Source organism: Megalobrama amblycephala, linkage group LG15, assembly GCF_018812025.1.
Source record: "Megalobrama amblycephala isolate DHTTF-2021 linkage group LG15, ASM1881202v1, whole genome shotgun sequence".
NCBI lineage: Eukaryota > Metazoa > Chordata > Actinopteri > Cypriniformes > Xenocyprididae > Megalobrama > Megalobrama amblycephala.
Window position 1 is genome coordinate 30,334,998 of NC_063058.1, and position 13,857 is coordinate 30,348,854.

Below are 13,857 nucleotides of genomic sequence, written 5' to 3' on the forward strand. Positions count from 1 at the left end.
GAGGTTTAATCAGTTTATTCGCATACCAATAGTAGGAACACAAGTACAACCTCTTAGTATTATCCTCTGCTAGTTTGTCCAAATGTTATTTATAAAAACAAATCACTGTATTGTAAATTTAAGAAATAAAGTGACTACTAAAAGACTGTGCCTCAAAAATCACCCTCAAAATATTCTATGCATCAAGCAACTATGCAAATCTAAAATGCAGCGATTGTAATCCAGCAATCACAACTTTCACGTACATTCACGCACATTCACGTTCCTTCAAAGACATCCTTTATAAGGACTGAGACGCACATCTTTGATCAGTCTTTAAAAACACATTTCAAAGTGCCACAATTATGCTTCAAATATCAAAAATAAGTGCTAAACGTCATTTTAGCGAACTGATTGACTGGCGGTTTAGTTACGAAACTTCTTGCTGTCTAGTCTAGGAAATTCTCGCTCTGATTGGTGGCTCTGCTTCTCAAATGAGGTTTTTATTTGTTGAGGTACGCATCCAGCCAGAGTTCTCCAGATTTTTCCAAAGACCTGAGAGGAGAAAACAGTACAGTTAGTGGTGAACCAGTAAATGCACACAAAATGCAACACATTCTCACTCCCAACTCATCACATATGGACGCTTGGTCAGGACCCCGTGGCGTCACAGGATACTCCATTTCTTTCAATGAGAAACCTTTGGCGTCAATACACAGGGCATGGGAATTTTATATTGGGGTATAATTGTCGTCACGAAAGCTTATCATTTGCATTTGTTTTTTGAGCAACAAGTGGTTTTAAACTATTGAAACGCATTAAGCAGAACTCCTTTCGTTATATGAAACCGCTGCATACAGCGTGTGAGTACTGAAATTAGTTCTTTTTACCACCTATATTAGGTTTCAATGGTTAAATACACATACTTATGTGTCAAAATGACCATGTCTCTGCATGTAAACACAGTCATTTATGTCTTAAGTGAACATAAACAGTTGAGAAAGAAAACGCATGTGTAACAGTATATTGGATCCGTGCGTCAGATCTTAAAGTGACAGCAGCCTAATAAACCTGCTGCTGTCTGTGTCATTAATGTTAATCAAATGACAAAATCTCTCATTGCTCTTTATGGAATCACTTTTGTCTCACTTTAATAAGAATTAATGTCATGTAAATTTAATTTACACAGTGAAGATATGCAGATTTATTACACATTTGATTACTTTATACAATTTATGTAGGCTAGTATTTGTTATTTCTAGTGCTTGAAGTTTCTTTGTTCTTATTTTATCACTGACTGTTTACTTATCTTATGTAAGATTGAGAGTTTTCTTTTTTTTAGGTTGGCTAGTAATAGTTTATATATTAAATATTGAAATTGGTGACAAGAATTATGAAATTTCAAAGTTATCAAATATTTTGATATTATAAAAACCTTATTTAAAGCAAAAATAACTATATTGTGATATAAGATTTTGACCTCTATGTTGGGATATGATTACATTATTTAGACATTTTTGAACATGTAACACAACCCCTATCCCTAAATCTATATTATACAATATAAAACACAGGATATAACAGGCAGATACAACTACAGTCACAACTTATTCAAAAAGTACAATTTTGAGTTTTGATATTCGGGATATGGTTATTTGGGATAGTTTTGTTACGTAGACCTGGCAACCCTGGAGAGGGATCAGCTATTAAAACCTGAAGTTCACATAAAGATATTGTTTTGTGAGAGTTGTTTGTAATACTTTTTGGTCAGATTTTGCAATGCATACCTGTGACTGTACTTTTATTTGCTTGTTACATCTTTTATATTGTTGAGAAATGGGTAGGATTAGGGTAGGAATTAGATTAGGTGCTCCAAAATATCTATGAAAGTATACATATTTATACAATCTCTTCTACTTTTGCAAATGCATGTAAAGAATTAAATGCATCTTGATCTGAAGCATAAGGGAAACAACTGATAGCAATGGAGTGTCATCGAAACACATTGTTTGTACAAACATGTTGCAAAATGGCATGTAATTAAACATTATTAATAATAAAAAGGAATCAAATAATATACTTTTCACTATCTAAATCAATTTCCAAATGGATAAAAACAAGTCTTAACCTACGTTTTTTCTCATTGAATATTGCGTTTTACTCAGAAAACGTCATTTATCATGGTAAATTGGACTTTTTATAGGAATAGTTCCTGAATCAGTGCAAGAGCTTCTTTTAAAGGTGAAACTAAGAGATGTTCAGGCGTGAGTCATACCTGACGATGTCCGCAAAGGCCCCGTACAAGGTCTTCTCTTGGTACTTGACTCCGTATTTGGCACATAACGCTCGAACGCGTGGGGCGGCGCGCCAGTAATTGTGCCGAGGCATTGTGGGGAAGAGACTGGGACAAGAACAAACCACAGTTATGAAATGCCAAAGATACACTGAAGACATATTTCGCACTGAACTTGGGTTTTTCTTACTGGTGCTCGATCTGAAAGTTGAGGTGTCCGCTGAACCAGTCGTTGAAGGCGGATTGCTCAATGTTACAGGTGGCGACCAGCTAAATGAGAGAAATGTAAGAGTTGGCATGCTATATTGACTAGTTTATAAACTCAGTGAAGCTGAGACGGGTCAGAATGTACCTGCATACTAAGCCAGTCTTGGTGTTTCTCATAGTCGATGTCCATGGGGATGTGGCTCATCTGGGTCACCCACACAAACCAGTGGCTCTCCAGGAACCTGCGACCCACAGGAACAACACATTCATACTGACATCATGTGACTTACGATTGACCCCCTAACCAAAGGTCTTCAGTGAAGATCTTTTAATCTATGCTGTATTCGCTTGATGTGTGTTTTAGTGAGTTTTGATTATGAAATAAATTTGGCATTGTGAGGAGACAACACCCACTAAAGATCCTCATTTTTGTTCAGTAAAAGAAAAGCATGGTACTACATGGTAGATGTGCAAAAAACATGGTAATACTAAGTGTGTATATTTGTAAGTGTGCTTCTCGTCCATTGAAAATGCACTTGGAATATAAAATCTGCAAAAAACATGTTCAAAGCAGTAGTAGTAGATGAAATGATGTTTTGTACCTCACGAAATTAAACAGAATCACCGCCCAAAACACACCGTAGAACTGTGTGTAACACAGGAAGTATCGAACGTAGTAACTTATACACCACGCAAGGTCCTAAAACAGATAAGACGAGAGGAGATAAGATAAGGACAGAGAAAGCGCTTATAATAGCACATACAGCTGCAAGAACATAGCAAGAGTCAAAGTGATCATGGTAACCTACCACCCAAAGACCATGTGAGATCATATTGTGAAATATCTGGAACTGGAAATAAACCGGAATCAGCAGAGGAGGTCCAACTGAGGAAGAGCGACAGAGAGAGACGTTACACATCCAGACACAATGAACACGGCGAGCATAGTTGACGGTCAAACCCTCTGAGATATATATACATATTATATATATATATATAATATATATAATATCAATATATTAGAATGATTTCTGAAGGATCATGTGACACTGAAGACTGGAGTAATGATGCTGAAAATTCAGCTTTGCATCACAGGAATAAATTACTTTGTCAAATATATTTAAATAGTACACAGTTATTTTAAATTGTAATAATATTTCACAATATTAATGTTTTTTACTGTATTTTTAATTAAATAAATGTAGCCTTGGTGAGCAGACGAAACTTCTTTTAAAAACATTAAAAATCTTAGTGGTTCCAAACTTTTGGACTGTACTGTATATGTGTGTGTGTGTGTGTGTGTGTGTGTGTGTGTGTGTGTGTGTATATATATTGGATATATGGTAAAGGATATGATAATGTTGATATGTTTGATCTTGTTTGATCTTATTGCTGCTGCTGCTGTTTTTGCTGCTGTTATTGTTGCTGCTGCTGTTGATTATTACTGCTGCTGCTGATTCTTATTGCTGCTGCTATTGCAGATTATTGCTGCTGCTGCTGTTGATTATTGCTGCTGCTGTTTTTGCTGCTGTTGATTATTACTGCTGCTGCTGATTCTTATTACTGCTGCGATTGTTGATTATTGCTGCTGCTGCTGATTCTTATTACTGCTGCGATTGTTGATTATTGCTGCTGCTGCTTTTGTTGATTATTGCTGCTGCTGCTGTTTTTGCTGCTGTTATTGTTGCTGCTGCTGTTGATTATTATTGCTGCTGCTGTTGATTATTGCTGCTGCTGCTGTTGATTATTACTGCTGCTGTTGTTGATTATTGCTGCTGCTGCTGATTCTTATTGCTGCTGCTATTGCTGATTATTGCTGCTGCTGTTTTTGCTGCTGTTGATTATTACTGCTGCTGCTGATTCTTATTACTGCTGCGATTGTTGATTATTGCTGCTGCTGCTGATTCTTATTACTGCTGCGATTGTTGATTATTGCTGCTGCTGCTGCTGTTATTGCTGCTGCTGCTGCTGTTATTGCTGCTGCTATTGTGCTGTTATTGCTGCTGCTGTTGATTATTACTGCTGCGGTTGTTGATTATTGCTGCTGCTGCTGTTGTTGATTATTGCTGCTGCTGCTGTTATTGCTGCTGCTATTGCTGCTGCTGCTGTTATTATTACTGCTGCTGTTGTTGATTATTGCTGCTGCTGCTGTTATTGCTGCTGCTGTTGATTATTACTGCTGCTGTTGTTGATTATTGCTGCTGCTGCTGCTGCTGTTATTGCTGCCGTTATTGCTGCTGCTGCTGTTGTTGATTATTGCTACTGCTGCTGTTATTGCTGCTGCTATTGATTATTACTGCTGCTGTTGTTGATTATTGCTGCTGCTGCTGTTATTGCTGCTGCTGTTGATTATTACTGCTGCGGTTGTTGATTATTGCTGCTGCTGCTGTTATTGCTGCTGCTGCTGTTATTGCTGCTGCTATTGATTATTACTGCTGCTGTTGTTGATTATTGCTGCTGCTGCTGTTATTGCTGCTGCTGTTGATTATTACTGCTGCTGTTGTTGATTATTGCTACTGCTGCTGTTTTTGCTGCTGTTATTGCTGCTGCTGCTGCTGCTGTTGATTATTACTGCTGCTGTTGTTGATTATTGCTACTGCTGCTGTTTTTGCTGCTGTTATTGCTGCTGCTGCTGCTGCTGTTGATTATTACTGCTGCTGTTGTCGATTATTGCTGCTGCTGATTATTATTGCTGCTGTTGTTGATTATTGCTGCTGCTGCTGCTGTTTATAATTGCTGCTGCTGCTATTGTGCTGTTATTGCAGCCATTATTGCTGCTGCTGCTGCCGTTATTGCTGCTGCTGTTGTTGATTATTGCTGCTGCTGCTGTTGATTATTACTGCTGCTGTTGTTGATTATTGCTGCTGCTGCTGTTATTGCTGCTGCTGTTTTTGCTGCTGTTGATTATTACTGCTGCTGTTGTTGATTATTGCTGCTGCTATTGTGCTGTTATTGCTGCTGTTATTGCTGCTGCTGTTGTTGATTATTGCTGCTGCTGTTATTGCTGCTGCTATTGTGCTGTTATTGCTACTGCTGCTGTTGTTGATTATTGCTGCTGCTGCTGCTGCTAATTATTGCTGCTGCTATTGTTGATTATTGCTGCTGCTGCTGTTATTGCTGCTGCTGTTTTTGCTGCTGTTGATTATTACGGCTGCTGTTGTTGATTATTGCTGCTGCTGATTATTATTGCTGCTGTTGTTGATTATTGCTGCTGCTATTGTGCTGTTATTGCTGTTGTTGATTATTGCTGCTGCTGTTGTTGATTATTGCTGCTGCTGTTATTGCTGCTGCTATTGTGCTGTTATTGCTGCTGCTGCTGCTATTGTGCTGTTATTGCTACTGCTGCTGTTGTTGATTATTGCTGCTGCTGCTGCTGCTGCTAATTATTGCTGCTGCTATTGTGCTGTTATTGCTACTGCTGCTGTTGTTGATTATTGCTGCTGCTGCTAATTATTGCTGCTGCTGATGATTATTGTTGCTGCCGCGAAGCAAGTTCAGGACTTGCTACTGCCAATACATACATGACACACTGCTGTGAGCAAGTAAGAAATGCTGCTGCTGTACAATATAGCATACATGAATTATCCATAACAGATTTATACAGCTGGAGCTGGGGAAGGTGGAGGGTTTCTGAATATTTACATTCATATATACAAGTTTATAAAGATTAGGCAATATTCAACAATATCCAATGGGACTCGTAGCGTAGAAATGTCAGTTTATCTAGTAGGTTCTATATGATTCTCATTACGATCCTTTACAATCTAAATCATGATATAATCCTGTACACATTCCTGTAGGTGCTTCTGACTTAGACAGCCACAGTGCCACAAACCCACTTACTGAAGAAGAAGTACTTGTGCTGATGGTTGTAAGGCAGATGCTTGATCTTTTTAACGCCGTACTGTAGTAAAGACAGACAGAAAGAGTAAAATCAGAGCCAATCAAGTGTCTTCTCATGTAGGTTTCATGCGGATAGTGTGTTTGTACCTCCACAGGCTGCACAGTTCCCACTACAAACGCATTGAGCATGTTGACGTCCGGGTCCTTTTTGAACACGTTCGGTTTAGCATGATGCTGGAAGTGGCGATGGTTCCACCAGCCCGCAGATGCTCCCTAAAAATGCCCAAAAACATCACATATGTATACAGACCAATACAGCATGATAACTCAAACAGAACTTCATAAGTGACCAATTTGGATGCTGTATAGAGAGCAACTTTCACAGTAATGCAAACAGCACTTCTCATGCAATTTGCAATTTGTTGTTAGCATGTTGCTAAGTTAATAATATATGATACTGTAATAAGTAGCATAAATAGTATAAAAATACAGAGCACATAAAAATACAGGGTTAAATAGCTTATTTTTAATTAGACTGATCAGAATATTTAGGTATTGAGTGAATTATACTGATCTTATAATAATATTTATAAGCATTTCTCTCGCTTCATCCTCTATCTTGGATGGATTTTGACTGTGAATTCAATCTATTTTCCTAAGCAAAGCTACCAAACAAAGCCAAGCTACAATAACAAATCTAGTTCTGCAAGGGCAACCTCAAAAACAGATGATTTCAGTCAGACTAAAGCATTTATTCATTATCATTATGGATCATTGAATTATGTGATATATGTTTATACATGTTACATATGTTTGTGTATCTACTGTAGATGGCTGTGTTACTGAGTGCAAGACAAATTTCCCAAATATGGGACAATAAAGTGTATATACAATTCAAATATTCTACAGCCAGGCTAATGAACTGTAATAGTTGGTGGAAGAACCGTTTCATATTTATGGTTATTAATAAATGAAATAACATGTTGGTACCTTCAGGTGTCCGATGACAAATTTGTGCACTAAGTGATTCCATCGAGAGGTCTTAAACACGGACAGATGACCAAAGTCATGCTGCAACCATCCAGCCTGGGACTACAGACACATTCAAAAACAAATCAAACAAAAAAACATGAACAAACCCAACTGAAAAAAACAAAAACAAACTAAAACCAGTCTGCACTGGTCTTCACAGGTTTCAGATGGACGTAGCATTTATATAGTTCAATTTTGTTCCCTGTTATGCTGTTTACCAAGAAAAATGGGATGTAAAGCTCATTGACAAGCTGGTGCTAATCAAGCACACCAGCATCCAAAGTGTAACATATTTTAAACAACATGGTTTAATGACCGTCTTAATTATATCAAACGTGTCTGTCGTACCTGTGCGGTACCCAGTAAAACAGCAACGATGGCGGTGTTGATCCAGCCGGTTCCCAAATACCACACCATCATCAGGGCGATGGCCTCCAGGAGCAGGATGTGACTCAGATGCAAGAAGAAAAACAGCGGCTGGGCTTTGAAACACCCCTCAGCCTCCAGACGCTCACGCAGGGCTCGGAAATCCTCCACAAGAGCAGCCTGACGGAGAAAAGAGAAACACACTCAACTATGGCTGTGAATCGACTGATGTTTGTTGTGCATCGAGGGAATTTATTTGGTAAATGTGTTTCCATTGTAATTTATGAGCGATAGGGTATGAGCGCATATGTTTATTTTTTTAGAATTTATCCGCATCTTGGTGTTTCCATCCAGCTTTTTTAGGCTATATCTCAAAATTCAAATGCAAATAGGTAGATGGAAGCATAGCTAGTGTTGAAAATAACAGATCACTCAGAAGAGGAGTGACAGCCAAATTGGTGTACGTGACCCGTGACTTTGGTCAAAGTGTAAGTGTTGCATTGCTGTTTGTGCTTTAATATCAAACTAGCTGTTATTTGGGTGTCTGGGAAGTGGAATTTCAGTTGATAGTCGTTTACTGGAATCAAACACATTGTGTAGTAGGGATGTCCTGGGTCAACATTTCATTCGGTAACGTTAGGCAGTTTTAATTTAAATGCTGTTTAAAGGCACAATATGTAATTTTTTGCCACTAGAGGTCGCTTATTCGAAACAAAGGCGTAGCTTGATGAAGCTTGAAAGTTGTTATAATGCTACTCTGCGTTCGCTCGGCGGATCGATATTAGTCATGGTAAAACATGGTACTCGCGGTAAATAAAGAAAACGAGATTTAAACAATAAGACTTACTATGTTGAGCTATATAACATCATTAGTTTTCTGTCGAAAACTGTCTAATAAAACACATAATATATTAAAGCGTCTTTGGTGTTTCCATGGTTTCTACAAAATAAAACGAGGGTAACGCAGGTATGATGTCAACGATAGGCGACGCACGGACACGGCCCGTGTCCTGGTTAAAATTGTTTATTTCTTTGGATTTAAACATTCTTGGAAACATCTGGGATAATGTAAGTACACAAGTCAACAAAATATATAACACTGTTCTAGTGGTTTTTGGGTATTTTAATCCAAAAATCGTACATATTGTGCCTTTAATGTTTGATGATCGCGTCAGCAATGCTTCTTATTTCTGCTTCTTCTTCGCCTGTGTTTTGATCCGGAGATTCTGTACTCTTTCGGAAGATGCGTAATAGCACCCCCTACCATATGACAGTGAAAACATGGATTGCTGGAAACTCCGCCAATGGCGGGGAAAGACTTAAATTGCAATTAAATTATTCAATTTGAACTGAGGTAGGAAACAGGATGTAGATTTTGAATTAAAGGAAGTTAAATTACTGTAACACTGAGCAAATGCTGTTATCTAAGGAGACTTACAAAATATGTTGTTTTACTGCAAAAACTGAAAATTTAGAAAAGGGAAGTTCATACTTAGAAAGATCGTTTGACAGTCTTGTTTAAAAGTGTTAAAAAAGTTAAAAATGTCATACAGGAAGACAAATGCATTTGTTTCCCAGAATGCAATGACCTGATCAATTTCTTTAAATTGTAATTCAGTGAATTCCACTTTCTGTGTGATTTTTCAACTTTAGATTTGGCACACCTGAAGATCTTTTTTTTTTTTTTTTTTTTTTAAGGACTGGCCCTTTAAATGCTCTCACTTTATTTTTATAGTCTTTCTAGTAATTCCTCATAAATATGAATATGCAATATATTTTGAAAATTCATATTCTAAGTGACTAAGGTGTCAAAACAATATTTTACACCCAAACTTCACAGGTTTTATTCATCTTTTTAGTTAAGGTCTTTAATTAAGTCTCTATACTCACATTTTTCTGCCGATCTAGACTGGGTTCAGACGCCTCAAGCTCCCCGATTAACAGCGGCTTCATGTATTTCCTCACCAGCTGAAGGTCTGGATGAAATGCAGTAAACGCCTCCTATCACACCAGATAAAACAATTTCAACACTGATAATCTTTATTTGAAGCTTATCTGAAACAATTACAACAACACAAGAACAAATAAGAGCTTGGAGATTTTTTAATATTGAGTGAGCTTCCTACCTAGACAGCACGATGTGACATTAGAAGCACATGCTTAAAATGCTGTCTAGTTAAGGAATCATTGTTTTGCAGTAATCCAGTATAATCTGTAATTTTTATGTTAAATTTGAATATTCATGCATATTAATATGTGCATGATTCATAGTTACATTAACATAGCATTTTTTGCATGATGCCTACAAAGAGACTATATAGTGCTACATATATAGTACTACTATTATGCCTACAAATCATACAAAATAAGCAATTTATATAGCATTTTAAGCATTATGAGTCATTGTTTTACAATAATACAGTCTACAAAAATATTTACATTATACAACATTTTTGGACATGATGCCCAAAAGTCTAGGCAGACTGCTCACTAGATTTTGAGCCTGTTTTGCAGTAATCTGGTCTGCATAATTCTTCTATTAAGTAATTTGGTGTATATAAAAGTTCTTCCATGTGTGTTTTACCGTCGCATCTTCTCCAGCATAGTGTCCGAGGATCCTGAGTCCTCCGGGGTGTTTCTTCACCCACTGGCTCACATTATAAACCTTCCTTTCAACCACGATCCACTGATCTCCATACTTGGTGTGTTTCTGCACCTCCTCCCAGGTGTAAGCGCTGAACCTCCCATTGGTCCCGGTGATCCGGTCCGTCTGCTGTCCTCCTCCGCCCATCGCTGATCAAACTCTGACTGCTGCTTACTTCGCACTGTAAGACCAAGTGTCCCAATTAAACACTTTAACCAAAAATAACTGTTTAATATGAACATTTCAGACATTTAATGTTCACTTCTGCCAGTAATTGTGCGCAACTTAATGCAAAAATCCCCACTGTAAAATGTTTAGTCAGCTAACCTCTCTCTCAAGTCTATATTGTTGCAAGAACTGGTCATTTTTTATGCATAATTCCCAAAATGGATGCCCAAAAGTTGCCTAGATAGGCAGCTCACTAGATTATGAGACACATGACGGTTTGATATCCACACTATAAAATGCTTTCAGGCAGTGTTGGGTGCAGGGTTGCCAGGTTTCACAACAAAACACGCCCAATTGCTACTCAAAACTAGCCCAAAACCAGCCCAATCGCTGTAAAAATCGCCTTAAGGGGTTAAAATTGCGGTTTTGCCAGGGTTGCCTTGGTAAAATTCACTTTCCAGGGGCTAAATATCATGTTATGTTAACAATTTATTTGAGGTCCTTTTAACTAGTTGCTTATTAGTATGCATATTACTAGAATATTGGCTATTTATTAGTACTTATTAAGCACATATTAATGCCTTATTCTGCATGACCTTATTCTACATTCTTAATCCAACCCAATACCTAAACTGAACAACTAACTTACTAATTATTAATAAGCAGTAAATGAGGAGTTTATTGAGGGAAAAATAGTTTATATGTGTTCCCTATACTAAAGTGTTACCCATGTTATTTAGGGTCGCTTCAACCTGCGAACATGAAAAACAATAGCCCAATTCCGTGGGAAAACCGCTGACTTGGCAACACTGATTGGGTGTAACTCATTAGGTACTATGTAAATAATTACAGTAATTTAATTACTTTTCCCTTAAAAAAGTAAAGTAATGGATTATTTTCATTGTTCTGTAATTTAATTTCAGATGTAAATGCATTAAATACTATAAAGACTATAGAACAATTCTATATAAAACAATAGTGGATTTAACATCGAAATTTAATGTGTTCAATTTAAAATGAATGTTTTAATATAACTTTCTCCCTTTAAATACTTTGGTCAGTTCAAGAATAATTTATTTATTTTAATATATTATTTATTTGAATCCTTGTACGTTCGAGGTTGATGTGGGATTTAGAAAGTAATTAGTAATAGGTAATGCTTTTTTTGAGAGAGTAATTAGTATAGTAATCTAATTACACTACTGACGATGTAATTAGTAGCTAGTAATTCGTTACTTTTTTAGAGTAACGTACCGAGCACGGTTGTCAGGTTGTCACTTTAGGGTAAGGCCAGGCTGAAATATCTCCTTACAACACAAATTTTACCTTTTTATAGTGCACTGAGATACGATCCTAGTCTTAGTTTAGGAATGAGACAATGAATGCTCACATAATCTCATTAATTATGCATATACGTGCTGAAATACACGTACCACATTGTTTTTGATTGCTTCCTTATTTTGCGTTCGTCGTTTTTTTTTACCACTTTGCATGACATGCAAACAAAGCAGGTGCAAAGCAAAAAACAACTCTAGATTCTTCAGAGCTTCCTACTGAAGCATTTCAAATGAATAAACTGTTGAAAAAACAAAATGAACTTGATGAACTAGTTAATGCTGTCAATTCATGTGCATGCATAATGTTATAAAACATGAGCAGCAAGAAAAAAAAAGTACATTGAGTTTAAACTTTCAATAATTCACTTACCTTCTCTGCAAGGACTTTGATCACACACTCATTTAGTTTGTGTGTGATGAGAAAGAGAATCGGATGCGAGGCTCATACTGTCTTATACACTCACTCTACATCACTTGTACTTCTGCTGAATTCCGAACAGATCATTCGAGCTCAACCGGCCAATCAGCGCGCAGACTCCGCGCCAGTCTCGCGGACGATCCGCCAATAGGAAGAGAGAGAGAACTTTGGAAGGGAGGGGAGAGCGCTGAGATAAAGAGAAGTTACTCAGGTTCGAATCCCCACATCAGCCAGCAAAGTGCAGTCATGCTGTTACAATGTCAGCCATTTGAAAGGAAATATAGTGTAAAAGTTCTGCGTTAAAAACCTGTTTATTGGTTATAAGTTAATTTATCAATTTCAGTGCAATATCAAATAATGTGTAATAATACAGTGACCTAATTTGGATGGAAGGAGATAATGCATGTTGAATTTTACTCTTAAATACTGTAAAAAAAAAGTATACATTTTCATATAAATATATATGAATATATATGACTCATGAAGAGTTTGAATTGAATAATTTCAATTTAAAGCATCATTATTCTCATGATTATATCAGTTAATTACGAGTAAAGTTTTATAATATTATATATAGTCACCAAAATGCCATTTTTAATGCAAAATATAGCCATTTACAGTTGTTGCAATATGAATTCATACACATTTTCAACACAGTTCCAGCATTTCACATGTTAAGACTCCTTTACTTAAGTTTCTTTGAATACATAGGCAAAGATTGGTGACTGATCTGACTGTTAAAACATTTCAAATGGAAAAAAAGGAAGAACTTTGGACTTTTCCATGCAAAGAAAACACCACAGACTTATTCTGAACCTGAGTTTATTACAGCTGCATTTTACCATCCTTAATTTGTATCACGACTCCACAAGTTGAATTAACATGTAGAGTACAAATGATTCTTCATTGTCAAGCATGTAATCTCTGATAAAGCTCATAATACGATAAGATAATTAGATGCTCATAAATGCTCATTTAAAGAGATCCATAAAAGATCACTTTGCAGCTGCAGCATTACTTTGCTTTAATTTCTTTTGCTAAATTTTGGCAGACCTTAAAAATTTCAGCTATACTTAAATTATAAATAAAATATTTCTCTATACCTGTAAAAAATAATGTAATAATTTAGGGTATATCTGTACATTTAAATACAAATAACATTCCCAATCCATTCAATAAACATATTGCAGGCAATACATAATGTCATCTTGACCTGAAAAGTTTCAAAATCTTTGGCCTTCATCATAGTTGTCAGAGCAGGAACACATTATAAACAGTATCAGTTTGGCTCATGAATATTAATAGGTGACATACAATTAGCAATCCTAACTGATTGAGGACTTCTTTCTAATTTCTAAAAAGTGGTTTAGAAATTATTGGTCATAAATACAGTCATGCCTAAAAAAGTTGTAATGGTTGCTACACCCCTGGCCTTCATACATTCATAAAGTTAAAAAACAGGCAGATAGAAGATGCAGACTATTGTTCGCTTTTATTACGTGTTTATTCACTTAAAAAATTTAATACTGAATGGTACGTTTTATTTTACATAGGAGGCAAAGCACAACTT

The 13,857-nt window shown here is 36.6% G+C and overlaps 1 protein-coding gene across 1 annotated transcript; it reads right to left on the bottom strand.

Annotated features, from left to right (window-relative positions):
• Window positions 1-12,393, bottom strand: fads2 (fatty acid desaturase 2). Its single transcript, XM_048157715.1, has 13 exons — window positions 12,240-12,393; window positions 10,305-10,545; window positions 9,611-9,721; window positions 7,703-7,900; window positions 7,313-7,414; window positions 6,470-6,595; window positions 6,323-6,383; window positions 3,289-3,365; window positions 3,082-3,179; window positions 2,625-2,721; window positions 2,463-2,542; window positions 2,255-2,380; window positions 1-534 (listed from the first exon to the last, which is right to left on the bottom strand). The coding sequence occupies exons 2-13, from the start codon at window positions 10,509-10,511 to the stop codon at window positions 483-485; spliced, it is 1,335 nt and encodes a 444-aa protein (XP_048013672.1). The 5' UTR covers window positions 10,512-10,545; window positions 12,240-12,393; the 3' UTR covers window positions 1-482.
• Window positions 12,394-13,857: the final 1,464 nt, after the last annotated feature.